The 18,701-nt window shown below is 42.5% G+C and overlaps 3 protein-coding genes across 6 annotated transcripts; 1 reads left to right on the plus strand and 2 right to left on the minus strand.

Annotated features, from left to right (window-relative positions):
- Positions 1-634: 634 nt before the first annotated feature.
- zdhhc24 (zDHHC palmitoyltransferase 24) lies at positions 635-4,476 on the minus strand. The gene is made up of 3 exons (XM_023959089.2): positions 3,724-4,476; positions 2,749-3,026; positions 635-2,121 (listed from the first exon to the last, which is right to left on the minus strand). Exons 1-3 carry the CDS (start codon positions 4,026-4,028, stop codon positions 1,829-1,831), a joined length of 876 nt encoding a protein of 291 aa, XP_023814857.1. The 5' UTR covers positions 4,029-4,476; the 3' UTR covers positions 635-1,828.
- Positions 4,477-4,847: 371 nt separating this feature from the next.
- LOC101174438 (uncharacterized) lies at positions 4,848-9,290 on the plus strand. Of its 2 annotated transcripts, none has more exons than XM_004073223.5 (9): positions 4,848-5,048; positions 5,753-5,803; positions 5,902-6,055; positions 6,165-6,248; positions 6,392-6,482; positions 7,156-7,554; positions 7,645-7,762; positions 7,854-8,878; positions 8,941-9,290. In XM_004073223.5, exons 1-9 carry the CDS (start codon positions 4,960-4,962, stop codon positions 9,033-9,035), a joined length of 2,106 nt encoding a protein of 701 aa, XP_004073271.1. In that variant the 5' UTR covers positions 4,848-4,959; the 3' UTR covers positions 9,036-9,290. The 2 variants fall into 2 exon arrangements, with proteins under 2 accessions (XP_004073271.1, XP_011478324.1); XM_011480022.4 differs by having other exon boundaries at positions 6,395-6,482.
- On the minus strand, positions 9,189-18,504 carry pola2 (polymerase (DNA directed), alpha 2). Of its 3 annotated transcripts, XM_020706513.3 has the most exons (19): positions 18,435-18,503; positions 18,133-18,245; positions 17,519-17,640; positions 17,316-17,404; positions 17,159-17,216; positions 16,937-17,046; positions 16,134-16,333; positions 15,971-16,059; positions 15,367-15,519; positions 14,588-14,650; positions 14,444-14,495; positions 14,242-14,366; positions 14,140-14,178; positions 13,920-13,993; positions 10,731-10,839; positions 10,511-10,617; positions 9,803-9,859; positions 9,600-9,726; positions 9,189-9,517 (listed from the first exon to the last, which is right to left on the minus strand). In XM_020706513.3, the coding sequence occupies exons 2-19, from the start codon at positions 18,215-18,217 to the stop codon at positions 9,365-9,367; spliced, it is 1,812 nt and encodes a 603-aa protein (XP_020562172.1). In that variant the 5' UTR covers positions 18,218-18,245; positions 18,435-18,503; the 3' UTR covers positions 9,189-9,364. The 3 variants fall into 3 exon arrangements, with proteins under 3 accessions (XP_020562172.1, XP_004073218.1, XP_023814858.1); XM_004073170.4 differs by having other exon boundaries at positions 18,133-18,504; XM_023959090.2 differs by lacking the exon at positions 9,803-9,859 and having other exon boundaries at positions 18,133-18,504.
- Between the last annotated feature and the right edge of the window lie 197 nt (positions 18,505-18,701).

The raw sequence follows: 18,701 nt of genomic DNA on the forward strand, positions 1-18,701 counted from the left end.
TAAATAAATAAACTAAAATGTGCGCTTCTTAAGTCCTTTTAGACTTTTTAAACTGGTTTTCACTCAGAGGCTTCAGAGACCCAAACACTTTCCTTTCATTTTTGGGGTCCTTATAAATATTAATTTATATTTATTACCAGTCAACAGTTGTTTGTCCTACTGTTGTTGGCCAGTCATTTTAACCAGCTTTTATTTTGTAGCATTTTTGTTTCAGCCTTTCTGAGGCCTCTGGAAAAGACATTACATGTTTTCACATTTATGGACTTAACTACTTAAAACTGAGAATCAGTCCTTCTGTTGTGCAATAGGTGCTCTAATTTTTTACCAAAACTTAAAAAAATGTTACAATAATTATGTAACTATAAAGCCTTCATATAAAAATAAAATACTACATGGTACTTTAGCCACTGTAGATGAAGATCTATTTCTGCAGGTGTATGAAAATAGATGAACTTTAAAATGATACAGGAGGAGTCATGTCGCATATTAAACAGTATTTTTAAAGAAAATTATATTAAAACAGTTGCAGTATTTATTATTTCACACATGTGATTTATGAGTTTGAAAGTAAAACACACTGTAAATAATCATTTGAATAACTTGTTTGTAATCCAGTAAATCCTGAGAACATAGAAAAGTTTTCAAACCCAAGTTTATTTTTAGAGTACACCAGTGCAAATACACAATTGGAAATATAAAAAACAACAATGTGGAATATCCCTTCACACACTTTAATAATCCCTTTCAAATGGAAAAAGCAAACACAAAAAGTCAACATCTTTAGTGAAACAATTACCAACACAAAAAAACAATTTTTGGCTTTAACATAAATGAGTAAACAAGAACCTTTTTCCAGCAGAAATGTGAAACAACATTTTAAGGCAAAGGGGGGGGGGGGGGGGGGGGGTTCGAAGTAACACAGGAAAATTGCCCAAAAGTAGACATTTGAATGCAGAGCATAATGGAGAATGCACAGTGAGGCAGGGCAGGCTTGAAAGAGAATATGAAGCATGAAAAAAAGCACTTGACAAATGTCGCATGTAGACATTTTCATGTCTGTTTTCAAAAGGATGAATTTAAATTGTCAGTGAACTGCAGCATGTTTGGCAACATCTAGTACTTGTGGGTTTAGGTTTCAGGTCTGCTGCTCCGTGGCCTTTAAGACATCACTGAAAAAGCTACAGCTGTCCCCTCAGTGTTTAATTAACACTACGATGAATGAGGAATTAAAAAAAACACACACATATGACTGCAAAAGAGTAAATACAAAGAAGTTTGAACCTTTCTGATTGTGCAAAAAAGCAAATAAGAAGCGGTTGATGACTTTAACCAGGGCGAGTGTAAACAGATCCTGCATGCGATTCAGATTTAGGCAGATAAAAACACAAACTGACTGAAAATACTTAACGATCCACTAAATGAGTCAGACAATTCTGATGCTTATTTTATAATATTTATTATGTGTTTGGCTTACGTTTCATTTAAAACATTCCTTTTTTCCAGTGTTGTGTTGCAAACACATTTTCATTTTTCACTATTAAGAGTTTCAGTAGATCAGTGTTGATTACAGCGTCAGTCTCAGTCAGTGTGGAATACCTCAGGTTAAATCAGTGCACCTTCAGAATAAGAGCTTTTATTCTGTCCCAACGCAGCCAAACTCTGCAGAAGTCTGAAGTTTACCACCCCTATTATCTAAAACAGTCACATAGTTCTCAGCTTCAATCCATCCCAAGCTACCTTCTGATTAGATTAGGCCTTTTTCCCTGCTCCTGATCAGGATAATATTAACCAGCACCATTTCATTGTGGACTCTTTTGATCCCCATCTGTTACCGGGTCGGTTCCAGTGACCCTGTGACTTGGAAGTGTATCCCGTCACCGGGCATGGGGGATGGGATGAGGGGGCAGAGCCAGCAGAGGTGCCAGCGGAGGCCCAGCGTGTGACGCAGGTTTCCCAGGAGTCCGAGGCTGTAAGGGCGTCGGGACGAGTACCACTCCCTAGTGGTCTGACCTCGACATAACAGGATGAGATGGAAGAAAAAGAAGGCGGAGACCAGCAGGAACCCGACCACGCATGTGTCAGCGATGAAGGCGAAGGCAAAGGCACGTGCTGACACTTGACCTACAAATAAAGAAAAAGGAACATTTAGATTAAAACTTCATTTTGGAATACACTTAATAATAAAACTACGTTCAAACCGCCCTCAACAACGCGCATTCAAGCGGCCAGTCCTGATGAAAAGTCCATGTAAATGGCGTAAATGCGCGTTTCAGGGTTCCGTGATCAAAAACACTCATATTCACGCTTAGCCACGCAGGTTTCTACAATCATTTTCGGGCTCTACATTCAAAATTGCGCGAACCACTAAACGCTAATGAATCCGGGATGAACTTTGACCAAAGAGGGACTCAGATTTGGTAGTGACGCAGGAATGGCATCCCCTATAATTCACCGAAGTGCCAACTATTTGAAAATTGATCATGAAGGATCAATTTTCACTGCGCTTTGTGTCCGGCTGGACAGCAACTCTTTCATGTATCGGGACAGAGCCCCAAAAGAGAAAGACAGGATCCAGATTCACAAGATTTGCGCCGCTTTCACATTTTCCTCCAAACCTCTTCCAACTGTAGATGAAAAACTAGAAGAAGAAGCCCCCCCCCTGCTCGCTCAGTGTGAACACCGTGGGTAAAACGAGAGAAGGTACGTCAACTGCATGGCGTGTACGTAACTTCAGACGTAAACTCATACCTGATACAAGCATGATCCAAGGAACAAGCAGCAGCAAGATGCTGTGCAGGGTGACGCCCTCCTTCAGTATGACCATGAAGACCTCCGCATTCATCACCACGGCGTACAACAGCCCCGACCACATGAACAGCAGGCAGCTCAGGAAGTAGCGGTAATTGCGGAATCCCACACACTGACCGAAGAAAACGCAGTGGTGATCCCGCCGCAGGACGCACACTTTACAGTCAAAGCAGTGGGAGCACCGTGGAGGAGTGTGCGTCTCACAGGTATAACAGTACCTGCATGACAAGGAGGAGAAAAGGTCATTGAAGCTGATGATGAAAAAATAGTTTGTATCAAATGATCTTGACATGATATAGTTTATGATGTTAATTTACATCAACACTTATTGATTGACATGCGCTGTCAGGTCAGCTTGGGTTTGGAGCTCATTAAAAAACGAAGAAGTCCAGTTTTATCATGTGCTCATCTACTCTAAGAGCGTTCCCAATGCTCTTTTAATGAATATGGAGTTTTAAGCCAAAATAAAATGAACCTGCATCCTTTTATAGGACATCGTTTCTGAAGTTCAAGAGTTCATCTGAAATTGTGTGTTGTGTGTGTGTGGTGTTTTTTGGGGGGGTGGGGCAGACGAGGAAAATAAAAACCTACATGGATCTATTTTTCTACAAATGGATTAATCAGAATGGAGCGTTTAACCCCTATAAATTATTATAGATAAGTAAAAAATGATCAGAAAGGGACTTCTGAGGGTTAAATTCTGATTCTGAAGCACAAACCTAAAATGACTAACATGAGTTAGGAGCTAATTTTATTTTAAGTTCCTCCTTTACCTACAACAAAATTATTATCCCAAAATGTAAACAACAAAGTTATATTTTGATTGGTTGTGACATAAAGTAAATATTATCCTAACCTAACTCGATCGCGGAAGTCTCCAAAACAGCCAGAACGACACACGGACTTCCTGCTTACCTCCATCCCTGACCCAGACCATCTCCACCCAGAAACACTCCTTTGATGCTGGGGTTGGTTTTGACGAAGAGGAGCGCGTTCCAGCAGATGTTCGCCAGCATGAAGTACTGGCTCAGCAGGTGAACTGCCTTCCACCAGCCGGACCATTCAGACTTCTGCTGCTCAGCCTCCAGCGGAGCCTCCACCAGCACCAGGTAACTCACCTCCCCGGTGATGGAGAAAACCAGGAAGGTGTTGAGGAAGACGGGGAGGTGGTTACATATCCTCTCGGCTTGGCATAACACCTTGCTGCGTAAACTCGTCATCTTTTTCGGGCTTTCTCAAGTCTGTTCGATTTGAACAAGTTACTTGAACTTCAACCGGGGCGCGTTTTCAGTTCCCAGAGTTGACTATTTGTGACGGTGGTTAGCTTTCATTAGTAAGTTTGTAACATTTCAATCTTTTAACACCAAGCGTGACCTAAAATAAAAAGTACGAAATTATTAGTGACGTATACAAGTATCGGAATATTCGAAAAGGTGGAAAAGTTTAATTCGACACGCGCAAATCTTCTAAAATCCACTTTTCTCAGTCAGGAAATACGATACTGCCGAACCCAAATCACGGCTGCTCCTTGGTGCAACGTCATATTTCACTCGGGGTTAAACAGGAGAACATGATAATAATTCCGCATCATCATTTATTTCGTGACAATAATTTCGTTGTTTTTTTTACTGCCATAAATAGATATTCTATCATTTATATAAATTTTTATGACTTTTTTGAGACCACTTTATTCTTGTAAAATAATTTTTTCATGTTTACTCCAATACTCCATCGTGATTTTGAATAAGTTTTAATTACAATATAGATATTTAAATACAAAAATATTTTAATTTTGAGGCTTTGTCCTTCATCATAACCTTTTTAAACGGCCCAAACTATTTTATTTCAGATTGAAATTGATTTACGATTTTAGTCTTTCTTTAGTCTTGTCTTGTAAATACCAGACAAAAAAAGACATTCTTTTCATATTTGTTGAAATAAAATACAGTCATAAAGAAGGTTTTATAACATTAAAAAAATTACATTTTTTGTGTTTGTTTTATTTTTAATGTAATACAATTTTCCGACAGTTATTATATCCCATAACTATGCCATTACCATTCATTGGGTGAAAGCTTGCAGCAGTCCCTCCCCCTCAAAGCACAGCTCTTAATCCCTGATAATCTCTGCATCTAATGAAAGCTGGCAGTCATGGCTACACCGACAGAGAAACTGAAGTCTTCTGGGCATTTGACTGAACAAAACATATTTCTGAAACAGAAGAAACACTTTGGAAAGAGGTAAGACTGTTTAAGCGTTTCACGGCTGTGAGGAATTACAACTATAAAGGGGTTCTTTTGATATAAGGCAGAGTGGGAATAATTTCAAAATTGCTTTTGTGAAGTAAAATTATTTGATGAGATTAGAATCTAAAGTTGCATTTATAGATGTTTTTGTTTCAAAGAAATCAAATGGCAACGAATTAGAATCAATTCTGTTGTTTGTTTTAATAAAATTTGAAGTAACTTTATTTTAAAAAATGTTTTTCTGGAGTTACGCCATTGTTTATTATTGTAGTTCAAACCTTTAACAATTCTGCAATTTATTTTACACCAACGTTACCACTAAGCCCATTTCCAGTGAAAAGGATTTGGATTTATTTTCAGTTTGCTTAAAGATTTTGCCTGGAGATTTGCTAGGTCAAAAAAAAAGCAAAAATAAACAAAGAAAAACAAATAGCAACATGCTGTCCTCTCAAGAGTGTTTTTTATCTTCCAAAAAAGATTTATATCACACATATTTTGCTGAAATGCAAAGACAATCTGTTTAAATTATTTCCCATTTATTGTCCTTATTTTGTCATTACAAATATACAAAAATTACAAATGTACATAAATTAGAGGTGCTGCACTAAGTTTTCAACTCTGACCTGCTACTTTTAATATTTGGTGTCGGAACCGTCAGGATGAGCTGTGATGCTTTTCTTCTGTCATTGTTCCTGCAGGTCTGTGCTGTTTGGGGATGGATTTTCAACTCCCACAAGTCTACAACGTCTGTAAGTGCAAGAACAAAATGCAACAGGATGCTTATGGAGTAAAAATGTCCCCTTTTTTTCTGGCAGTTTGTGCATCTTTTTGTTGATGTTTTCTGCAGAAGAGCAATCCAGCTTCAGCAGTACCTGGAGCTGCTGAAGGAAAGGGAGCGCAGAGCTCAGCAGCGCAACAGGCAGCTGCTGCAGCAGTTTGAGGAGGCCCAGTCTGCGCTGGATGAGATGCTGGCCTGCAACGCTGCCATGAAAACAATACGGGTGCACAGACAGATGACATGCATACAGGACGAAAACAAACCGATTAAAGCATGATTGTTGATGAAGATTATTATTTTTTGGAATATTTTTGCAACTTTGACATTTGCAGATGGAGTATGAGGGGTATCTAGAGGAGAGCGCACCACGCTGGCTTCAGCAGTTCAAGGAGAAAACAGTGGCTGTCCAAAAGGAGGTACAGACCTGCGTGTGCAAAGGCAAACAGATGCAGATCCGAGAATAGGAATTTGAACAGAACTTCTAACAAATGTTCTGTCTCTACACATAACTGAAATAAATTGGTCAATCTACCCTGCCTAAAGTTCTCTGTTTCTTCAGCAGAGGGTGGAGAAACACTTTAAGTCACGCCAGGAGGAGGCAGAATATCCTGTTCCAAACCTCACAGCAGATGATTCTTTCCCTTCACAAGGTGAGCTTGCTGCGTTAAAGACCCACTCTGATGAAAATAGGGTTTTTTGTATTTTTAACGACTTCTTATGGCATTTTTCTGATCATGGTCACATTTTAAGAAAATAGAGCTTGAAATTGCATTTCTGAGTATTTCTTTATTTAAATCGTTGTGAATCAGGAGCAGACGATAAAATGCAGTTGGAAAAAGCTTGCAGTTGTGATGTAGAAAATACAATCAGCAGGCCTCAAGCTGATGAATCCATGAAATGAAGCCCTGCTGATCTTTGTTTTCCTCGTCTGAGCTGGTATCTGGCTCAAAACTGTACGCCTACATAGATACAACATTGCTCGCCATTTTTGTTGCACCGGTATGTTAGGTTGGGGGTGTGAGGGGCGGCAAGCTTGCAGGAGAACATGTAAACAGATGGATGACGGGAAGTAGGGGTGGGCTAACGCCGTGCTAACGATTCCACCCACAACTCAGGTGAATTTCTAATGAACTCCTGCTGCCCTGCAGGAAGTAAGTCCTAGAAAACGACACAGGTTTTTGGATTTTAGCTAAAAATGGCACAATAATAATTTAAAAAACACTGGAAACACTTTCACAAAAGATGATCGGAGTGGGTCTTTGAGATGATCCCATTTTTGTCCACTGAGCTTCAAGCTCACTTGACTTGTGTCCTTTTTGGCAGATGCACAGAAAACTGTTGCTCCTCAAGGCTGGTCCACCCCAGAATGTAGAAACAACCAAGATGGCCGCCCTCATCCCTTTACGCAATACTCCTGGTTAACACATCCTCAGATCCAGAGCAGCATGTTTCCTCTCAGAGGATCGAATCCACCTCAGACTCCTGCTCTCCTGTCTCCGCCCACCATCTCTCACCCTTTGCTTGTGCACCCCCTCGCCTCATCGCCTTGTCCTCCATCACAGCACGGGTATCCTTGGCTAGCTGGGACCTCTCTAGGTTCCCATGGATACAAAGAGGAGCCTCATCCTGAGTTAAGAGGCTTCCAGAATGGAGAGAACTCAAAGAGAAGAAGAGGTGGGAGCCGGAACAGTCAGCTGTCTCCTGAGTTTGACATTAAACCAGGTAGAGACAACTCATTAGAGAAAACTTGCTGCCTCCCGTCAGTATTTATTCAAAGTGCGTGTAGATATTTTTCTTGCACTTGTTTTTCAGTTCGCCTCTCCAGCAGAAATTCTGAGAGCAGCGGGAGCAGCAGAGGTCCCACTCCGTCTACCAAAGAAAAGAGGAAGAAAAGAGTAGAGGTATCTTCCTCAGATGTAAACTCAGTGGAGTAAGAGACTTTTGATGTTTCTTTTTCTAAAGCTCATTTTCAGAGCCCGAAGAAGTAAATGTTGTGCTTTACATTCATTTACAATCATCAGGACTTCCAGTGCTTCTGTCGCAGAATCCCAACTCCTAAAAGATCCTTCATCAGTTAAAGGGAGCTTCAGAGAAACACAGAGAAGTGAGGGCCTCATAGCTGCATCACCAAGACCTGACGAAGAGGAAAGGACAGAGAAGAGGTCAGAAAGACTAAATGAAAGGAACCGACATTCTGAGGAGGAATCTGGGAGCTCGACTAAAGGATCCATTCAAGCAAAACAGGGACAACAAAGCCACAGTGATGAATCAGAGAGGAGCAGACAAGGGGAATCTGAAGAGGAAGAACAGCAAGGCAGTGAGAGCTGTGAGCGAAGGAACACAGAAGAAGAAATCCAAACGAAGCTCAGCAGTAGAGAAGAAGAGAAAAGGCAGAAGAGTCAGAAGGACAGGAGTGTAGAAGAGGATGACTGTTCCATGAAAACCACAACCGAGGAAGAAGCAGGAACAGCAGCAGAGGAGGAAGATGAAGAAGCAGCAGGAACAGCAGCAGAGGAGGAAGATGAAGAAGCAGCAGGAACAGCAGCAGAGGAGGAAGATGAAGAAGCAGCAGGAACAGCAGCAGAGGAGGAAGATGAAGAAGCAGCAGGAACAGCAGCAGAGGAGGAAGATGAAGAAGCAGCAGGAACAGCAGCAGAAAAAGATCTAAATGAAGAGCAACCAAACCAACTCAAGGAGGTTGATGATGAAAAGATAAAAGATTCCTCCTCTTCTCAGGATGAAGATGAGGAAGAAATGGAAAGTAGTGAGAAGAAGAGTGAAGAGGAGTCCAGGAGGGATGGAGGGAAAACAGATTCAGATGACAGCATCATCTCTCCGCAGAATAAAAGTTACAAAGAGAAAAAGATTCAGTTGGTTCTTGTGATGCCAGCTGAAGAAAGCGTCCTCCAAAGCTCCGCGCAGACGATTCCAGAGACAGCAGCCGAGGAAGAGGAGGAGGAGAACACAGGATCTTCTAACGCCGTAGAGTCAAGCGATGGGGACGATGTCGAAAATGTCCTCGCGCCTCAAGACAGGAAGCAGAAAGGTAAACGAATGCAGTCAAAGCTGGTGCGGTTGTGGCGGATGTTCACTCCCATTCTTTTTCAGATGTTTCCCACCTGGACCTGTTCCAAGTGACGGAGGACAGACAGAAGACCGAGCTCCAGGGAGACTCGGATGAGTTTGATCCCTTTTATGACTGAACTTGTGCTCCTGTTCACTGATGAGAACAGACGGATGAGACAGGACAGGAGTCAGGACGTCTTTTGATGTTGGAAATCTCTGGACAGCAGCGTGACACTGAAAGGGAATTTTGGTGGCAAAAAAAAACAACAAAAAAAAATACCAAAAACAAATTGTGCAGATTTTGAAAACACATTTATTGTGGCTGCTGTATTTAAACACACATTTAAGGCCAACAGGGCTCTTGAAATATAAAAATAAATGATAGAACTTGTTTTTAATAGTACAGGAGATTTCTTTTGAAGTTTTTTTTTTGACTGTCAGAGAGGACGGAGGCGACCAGCTGATTTCAGATTTTCACCACCTGTGCAGCCAAACAGGGGCTCCTCCTCTGTCCTCCCTCTGGTGCAGCGCTGCGCTGAAGGAGCAGCCTCCCATAAGTTCCTCCCACCTGACCTTTGGTGAGCCGTCCCGGGTTCAAACACACGCAGCCAAGGACATCCTGTGGTGGGAGAGGGGGAGGGGGACCCTTAATACCCCCAAAAAAGAGAGAAATATTCCCCAAAAAATAATCTAAAATGTACCTTGATGAAATATCTTAGCTCAGACGGAACGATGAGGACGTCTGGAATGAGAGGAATCTGAGCGAAGCTCTGGAACTTCTCATAATCCATGTTGACCTCCTCCGCCGGAGGGTACAGCGGGTAATAACTGAGTGACAAATACGCTAAAGTGAGTCAAACTTAATTACCGGATTCGACTGAAGGTTCTGTCTTTAGACGTTTACCTCCTCTGGACCAGCATGTGCTTCAAAATGCGCGAGAATCTGTCTGAGCCGCTGCCGCTGCAACACAAACCACTTCTTCCTTAACGCCAAACAAATTCTTTTAAAAGCGTGGGCGGGAAGGACTTCCGGTTGCTGATGCTTCACGTTAAAGTCCCACCCCCATCATCTTCTGATCTACTGTAAAAGCCTTCGCAGTGCTCCCTTAATTATGTTGACGCCGATTTTAGCAAAACATTTGAAAAAACCTGCATTTTCTAGAACATAGTTTCTGCAGAGCGGCAGGAGTTCATTTGAAGTTTTCCTCTGAATTGTGAGCGGGACTGCTGGCGTGTAGTAGCCCCCCCCCACATCCCATCATCCACCTGTTTACACACTCTGCCCAACATTACCGGTGCAACAGAAATGGGGAGCAATATCGGAGCTCTGCGGCCACTCCGTTTTTTCCTCTGCGCCTGATCCACAAATAATTAAATTCTCAGAAATGCAAACTTAAGATGACATTTCTTTATAAATATCCTCCATCGTCAGAAAAAACACCAAAACCAACATTTTAATCGAATCTTTGATAAATGTAACAAGGTAAGCTATTAAGAACATGTTCTGATTTAGCCTTTTGGGCTAAAGCCACGTCAACCCGAGTTTTAGAATTCACTTCGTCTCAAAGGCAACACGCCACATGAATATCAGACTTCTTTCATTCTTCCTCACTTGCTGATTTCCTCGGCTCCCATGTGGAAGAGGATGTCAGTGGAGGTCAGGCCGAAGGTCACGCCATCGATCAGGAGGGTGCACGGGTCGGGCACCAGGGTGATGCGCTGCAGAATGAAAACCAGTCTCTTCTCAAAAGTTCTGTTTAGAACGGATGTGGAGGACAAACAGAGCGCCCTCTGCTGGATGGAATCAGTCAACATATTTGTGTGCGTCTGACCTGGCTCTGGTTCTTGCTGAGGTGTGGCAGAGTGAATGGCGGCTGAGGGTAGATGAGAGGGTGGTGGACGTCTCTCTGGGATGGCACAAACACCAGGTGACATCCAACGCTGTGGAGAAGAAATCAAACTTTAGCTTCAAATTCAGAGTAAAAACGCACAAAAGCAAGTTTAAACTCCACACTCCGCATCTCGAAATGATTTGTACGAGATGCGATCTTTTACGTTATAAATGTCGTCATGCTGGAGCCAGATTGCGTCGGTTAGCAGTGATTGTTTCTATGGTAACTCAGGGCTCCAGACTAACTTTTTTCACTAGGAGCATAGTGGCCCCTAACTGAAAATTTTAGGGGCACAACCAGAAAATTTAGGGGCGCATACCGTAAATCAACATTATAACCAAATCTACTCATTTCCACTGTATTACTAATAAATACTTTAATAATAGACGCAGAAATTATAATGTGCTGTTTCAAATTCAGTGTCACATTTTATTCTGCACTTTTGAAGATGTAACAACAGGTAAACTGACATCACCATCGCTGTCATGACAGTACAAATAGTAAAGAAAACGGATGGAAATTTATCTTTGTGACACTAAATAGGTGCAGCCAAGATGCACAATAACCGTGTTTGAGATCACAAAAATATCGCGAGAAAGGGGTGGGAGCAAGGGGCAAACCTACCCGGACACAGCTGGAAACTGAACTGACTGAAAGCTGCCCTACAGACTACAAAACAATGCATTATGGGACATGTGTCCTGATGGTTTTTGTAGTGGAATGATTAATTAAAATAATTTAAAATACCAATTTATTAAAAAAGGCTACATACATCACAAAACCTTAAAATAATCATAAAATATATAATAACACAGATCATACTAAGGGGGAGAAGAATATTAAAACTAAATTGAATGTTAAGGACAACTCCAACTGTTGTCCTTCAGTCTTGCTGCAGATTCGCTTTCATCTCACTGCCCCCCCGCCTGGTGTCCCCAATGATCCAGGCGAGGTGCTGGTTCATCTCAAACACGTCTATCGTTGCATTTTCCCCTCGTATTTTCAGTGAGTCTAAAACTAATGTTGTTTTTGATCGAGCGTGTTTAAAGTTCAAGCCCCGTTAGCTGTCACGCATGTAGGTGTGGGACATTTATTCTCCTCAGCTGCCCCGACTCCCGCGGGAGCGGTGTGCTGCCGTAACGGCCGTGCATAAACCCTTTGATGCGCCGCCGTAACCGTAACCAAAACCTAAACCTTCCTCCGGTTCTGTGCGACCCAGAGAAAAGTTCAGCACGGACTGCATGTATTTAGAAAATTACGAGCGAATAAATACGTTCTAAAGGAAAGTAAGGAACTCCTTAATGTGGTCCGGGGAGGGGGCTGTCAGGTGTCCTGCTTTCAAGCCCGGTCATTGCCACGCCCCCAAGAGTCATATACCCCACTGTGATTGGTTGCTTTGTCAGCTCAGCGCACGACAATGAAAAAGTGTCATTCATACAAACTGGCGGGCTGCAGTAACATTAAACATTCATATTAAGGCGGGGACCGCAAAATATCATCTTGGGGGCCGCAAATAGCCCGCGGGCCGCGAGTTTGAGACCCCTGCTGTACACTCTGGCACTGGTACACGAGCCGCAGGTCGGAAGAACGAATCAATAGTTCACTTGCTCATAGCTCAGACGCGCATATCAGGTTGTGATATTTGTTTCAGTTTCCTTCCCACAGATGTTTACGCGCACTCTAGGCCCCTCCCCCTCCACGCATTTTAGCCACTCACAGTGGCTTTCCCTATTCTTCTCACACGCAGTGGCCGCCTCACAGACAGGCATCACGCGAGTGTGTACGTGTTCGCGTTTCATGAGTATGTGCGCGAGTGTGTGTGTCTGCCTGCGTCCGTGTGGGCTTGCGTCTCATTGATTATTTCATTGATCATTGACGTGCCCCTTCTACGTTTAATGTATAAAAAATACGAAGGGTGGGGGAGGCAAATTTACTGGTCGCGCATGTGCGACTGGATGTAAAATTCAGTCGCACACTCTCAAATTTTGGTCGCAAAATGCGACCAATTGCTCGCAGTCTGGAGCCCTGTAACTACTGTCACCAATAAGGAGCGAGCTTGTTGGAAGTCCACACCCCCCCCACCGCTTGAAAGCTGCAACACAGTCTGTCAAACGTTGGAGGTGCAACCCAGCAGGAAGCACTTGCTTCTATCGGGACATTTGATTGGTCAGATTATAACTACCATACCTTGCAAAAAAAAAGAAAAATAAAGAAAAGAGGATTAGCAAGAACATTAAAATAAAAGTATCAGAGCAAGAATTGTTTTTCTAACCAACAGAATGACGGAGTAACATCTGTTTATTTCTCTAGAGAAGTCTATGGATTTTGGCTTCTTGAAGCCAGCAAGTTATTCCAATTTGGAGGGGGAGGGGTCACTCAGTCCAGTTCTCTTTTACAGTCAATGGCTTGGATAGGCTCCAGCAACCTTGTGACCCTGAAAGGGATCAAGTGGGACGTATGCAACACCGTTTACCTCCCGTATTGGTGATCTGGGCACGACAGGTTTATGACGCAGAGACAAAAGGACTTCTGGGTTTGTGAATGAGAAAGAAAATAAAGCAGCGGCCATCTACACCCAAACGTGTCTCTGAGCTCCTTATTTTACATATGAATCTCCGCTTTACCCAAACAGAACCCCGGAAAGCCGGCTCCACTGAAAATAATCTGATTTTGAGTCGACAAAGTTTTAGAACTTGTTTGTTTTTGAAACCTATCCGGAAATAAAGCGTCACAAAAGGCTCCACATTTTTCATCTTCAAGCTAGGCTCTGATAAACAGACAACTTTGGTGTTTTTCCTCATTACTTTGACTTCTTCTTGTAAATTTAGGTGTTAAAACATTTACATTTACAAGAAAAAATTTAGCCAGTGACTTTTAAAGTCATAAATATACAACTTTATTCTCATAAATTGACAGGTATGACTTTTTTCTCGTAAATTTAGGACTTAAAAAAAAAAACTGGCCTTAATGACTCTGAACTAGATGAGGATAAAATCAGAAGAACAGATGTATTAGAAAAAAGCTCCTTTGTCCAGCCCTAGTTTGAACCTGATCACATCCAACTTCAATGGGGTCAAGAGAATAAAATCAGCTCGCTGTCCTGAAGAGATGCACAAAAACACGACGGACCTTCTCGTTCCATCCACAATGCTCTCAATGCATCTGGAGAAAATGCCCTCGAACGTCTCGGTCACCTGGCCTTTCTAAACCGCAAACAGGAGAAAACTAAGATTAGCACCAAACAGAAGCCGACAAACGTGTAGGCCATCCTTTCAATGTGCAGCTGCTATAAAAGTATGAACCGTTTAGACATTTCTCCTAACAGAAAAGAGCTTTTCTCCCTTCTTACCTCGATTTGTTCATGTCTGGAATCCACAAACGGGCCCAGCTGCAGACGAGAGGTGAGCGTTAGCACACGGAAAAACACGCCTCAACGTATGAAGTGCTGTACCATCAGGCAGACGTCGGGGCGATCTCTGGTGATGACGCTGATGAGGTCCAGCAAAGGGTCAAAGGTCAGGCTGTCAGAGGGCGTATACGGTCCACAGGCCACCAGAACGTTCAGCGGCTCCGCGACTGCAGGAGAGCGTCGAGCAGACGCCGTGAAACCAGACGCCACAAAATAAGAGCTCCCACCCGCTCCACCGCCTTACCTTCATCTGCCTCCGTCTTGATGTCTGAGGAGTAAAATGGCAGCGGAACTCCCTAAAAACAGAGAGACGAGGTTTCTTTGGGAAAACCGCCATCTTTAAAGAAGTTATCACTTTACTGAGAAGTAAGAAAACCTGAAGACAAACCTCGTAAATTTTAGATGCAACTAGTTTTTTTCCGGTCGTGTTCATTCCCTCCATAACTACCACCTGTTGATTCAAAGATGGATTGAAAACAGCTTTAGCAGACAAAAAATACCAAAACAGCTCAAGCTTTTGGAATCCAAGTGTATCTAAAATAATACATACAATAAAAAATATTTTCAAGAACTACAAAAGCAAAGAACTGAGCTCTGATCTCATCTGCTCATGAAAACTATAAGATGAGCTGCAGTTAAAAGTCGAAAAGCCACACTGTGTTAATAAAGTAGGAAGACCAAAGCAGACTGGCGGAGCACAAAAACAAAACTGATCGTGTCTATGAACGCACACATTGTGGCGTTTATCCTTTTCATTGCAGCTATAGATTTCATGATGAGGTTAGAGCTCCGCCTGTTTGGAGTTCTTTGCTTTTGTAGTTCCTAAAAACACAGAAACTAATCAGAACAAAAACCACCTGCATGCAATCACTTCCACGCCATCTGGACATGCAAAAAGCTGCTCTGGAGCAGAAACGTTCAGCTGGAACTGAATCTTTCTGCTGCTGCAGCCACAGACGACTGTCAGAGCTCTCGGTCAGACACCGGCTTCACCTCCAGCCCGGGTCCTTGGCATGCTCTGTTACTCTGGGTGGCCATATAACCTGCTGCACACTAACCTGAGTGCAGAGGCAAAGGAGAAACCACCAGCGGGAGAACACCCCCCTCACCGTCTCCTCCAGCTCAGAGATTACAGGAACACTTCTTTCTGTGCAGGGTTCATCCTACCTGACCGGGAAACAGGGAGTACTCTTTAAGCTCCGACAGGTCCACGGCAACCTGCTGACCGCCGTGCTCCGGTCCCGCCTCCAACAGAACAGACTGAGCGTTCAGTTTGCCGTTACTGTCGCAGCAAATCTGCCCCGACACCGTTATGCTGTCCTGAAGGTGGAGGGCAGAAATGAATGAGCGGATATCAGAGCGGCAAAGATAGAAAACCCGCTTTTAATTTGAGGATTTGGCATAAAACTGATGCAGAGGCATCAAAAATAACTCGGATATAATAGTAGGGAGGGGAAAGAAAACGTGTTTTTTTTTCAAGAGACTTAATCATGACATTATGAATGAAATCTAAACCAAAACCTAACTATGGGTTTGTTGCATTAAAATAACAGGAAACTTCAGATCATTAAACAATATAATAAACAAGAACAATTCCCACAGAAAATGACAGCAACAATCAGGAAATGACTGATTCAGTTTGTTGCTGGAAACTATGGATCCAAGTGGAATCAAATAAAGGAACGTGCACGTATGGATTCTTTTGGCTTTTGTATTCTGAATCCAGAGAATCCAGCACCGTGTGACTCCCACAGCAGTGACGGCTCCGTACCTGTGCGGGCAGAGACACGCTGGCAAACTCCTCGATGTGGAAGTGAGACCTGACGGTTTCCCCCAGATCCTCAATCTTCTCTGCCAACACTGGAAAAATGAGGGACGTGAATATAGAAACACTAAGCACCAAAGCAAAGGAGCACTGCTGGGGGCCCGCACACCATTTCTGACGTCGCGCAGCCTCTGGAACATGAATTTGTAGCTGCTGTGCAGGGAGTCTTCAGGCCCTTCCAGAAAGTCCACCTGGACGCCGGCGGCCGGGTTCTTCCTGCCCGCCCAGCGGGTTCCCTGCGTGGCTCCAAACGTGACCACAACCTCCCCTTTGGCTCCACGCTGGTTGTACTTCTGTGAGGGCGTGGCACTTCAGAGGAGAGACAATAGTCAAGTCAAAGTTCCAACAAAACCTCATTCATCTCTTACTCCTAACCATTCTGAATTGAATCTCTTTAATCATAGAAGAAACTGCTTTAAAATCTACAACATGATATAAAAATAAACATCCCTTTTTTCGCTGATCTTCAATGAAGCTGTAGGAAAAAGAACAAATCCTCCAAAGAAACAAAATTTCTTGTGGTTTATTATAGTTATTTTTTTTCATCTTAAAACCGTTGGATCTGAAGTATTTATAAGAAAACACACAAATGTGTTGTCTGTTATTTCAGACAATTTAAGCATCATAGAACATAGAAAATGACCATCTCTTGAGTAATTTTAGAAGTTAAACTTATCACCCACTAGAAGTATTTCTTAGAGATTATGTGATGCATGAAGAAAAGAAGGGTCTAGGCAGACTGTTACCATTAGAGGGAGTTCAATGATTAATCAGACAATTCTGACTTTAATAAAAGAAGTCAGAATTCATTAAAATTCTGACAATGATCTCAGAATTCTGTGTTCATATTCAGGCTGAAGGCTCGGCGCCGAGCTGACAGAGGCTGTGTGAACGCTGTGTGATGCTTCGTACTTGGCAGAGAAGCTGGCTGGAGACAGCAGCAGGCCGGGGCTGGCCAGCAGAGCAGCACTCCTCTTGGACTGCGGGTGTTCTGGAGTGGTTAGCGGTCGTTTCTGAGAACCCTGTAACTCGAGGCAAAGGGAGAAGGGGTGGCACAGAGATTCAGTAAACTCCATAAACTATGCAGAACTGATGGTGGAAGGAGACAAACAGAAGTTCAAGCTGAGAGCTCACCTTTGCTGGAGTGGAGTAAGAGTCGAGGAGATTCTCCTCTTCCTCCTCAGCTTTTATTCTGTTAGAGAACTGTGTTAAGGTTTGCAAAGCGTCAGAAACTCAACACAAATAAACACAATAGTACTATTGTTTTTGGTTTTCCTAAAGTATGGGATACATGTCCTGTAAGGTGTTAATGTCCATGGTTTTGTTATAAGGTTCTTCTTTTTTCAGGCCTGATTTGAACTTGTTCCTCTTGTTTAAAACCTGTCAAGAAACCAAAAGTCCAAATGTGAGAAAAGGGAAAAAAGTGTGGAAAAGCTGAAGAGCCACATTTATGCTGCAGTCATGAAAAACCCATGATCTGTGTCCTGCTTTTACCTCGTGTTCAAACTGCTCCAGCGTGTTCATGGTGAGAGGTTTGGGGTTCCTGCTGTTGTAGGCCATCCACTCACACACCATGTCATCCTCCTGAATTCTGTGACAGATGCACTGCTCAACCACTGAGCAACAAACAAACAAACAAACAAAAATGGCTGTCAGCATAAAGTCTTTGAATGAAACAGCAAATACTAAAACAAAGAGAAAAATCCAGTGAGAACAGTTTAAAACTTATCAAAGGACTAAAGACAGAAATGGTTTATAAAGTTCTGAAAACATCAGATCAACAGGATGAAAAGATGAAATTCTACTGCTGCTGCAAGGTTTTTGAAAAAATTCAGAAAAAACTGAATAGGATATTTTAAAAACAGCAATGAATGAAGTAGGAAGTATACACCGTAAAAACAAAAAAATGAATGGACAATATGAAAAGTATAATACTTGAATGTTTATGCTTCGAGTCTGATTTATTGCACAATAGAGCAAAAGGTTGACAAGACTAAAGAATCGTGTCTGTTGTTATCCAGGTCACGTGATCCCAGGTTCCAATGCCATTCTTAAGCTAACGCTACAGAATTGGACGATTAGGGAAGCATTAAATGTCAAACACTCACTCCTCTCTAGGACCGAGTCATCCTCGCAGGATATGCAGAAGATGTCCAGCTGCGCCTTTAAACTTTCTGCTGTTGCAAGCGCCATTGCTTTGCTGTCGACTGTTGTTGGACCTCTGGTGGTTTGGGTTAATAATTTAGTTCTCGGCGTCAAAAGAATAGTGATGCTAACGCTAGCTTTACATTAGCTAGAAAAAACATCAACAATCGGATTAAATTAACTGCTCGACGTTAAACCCCTCGGTGTCTTACCAACTGCATTAAACTACACGGAATAAATCCAATCAATGGTTATTTCATTTTACCGCGAAAAGGGGCTGTCGGGGTTGGCGGCCGGAAATGACGTCAAGACAGGAAACTGTTTTCCTCAAGGCCACCGTCAAAATAAAAGCTTAAGGATGAATCGCTGTAGGCAGCAGTTTAAAAAAAAAAGAACTGATTATTTTTCCCCCAGTGTATGCCTTTAATTTCTTGTAATTCTGTACAAATACTGTTCATTTAAGTTTAGACTAAATTGAAAAAAAAAAGACTCGATCAGCTGTCATACTTCATCCAAAGCCCCTTTCATAGTT

The sequence above is a fragment of the Oryzias latipes genome, chromosome 10 (genome assembly GCF_053564925.1).
Source record: "Oryzias latipes strain Hd-rR chromosome 10, Olatipes_Hd-rR_3.1".
Lineage (NCBI taxonomy): Eukaryota > Metazoa > Chordata > Actinopteri > Beloniformes > Adrianichthyidae > Oryzias > Oryzias latipes.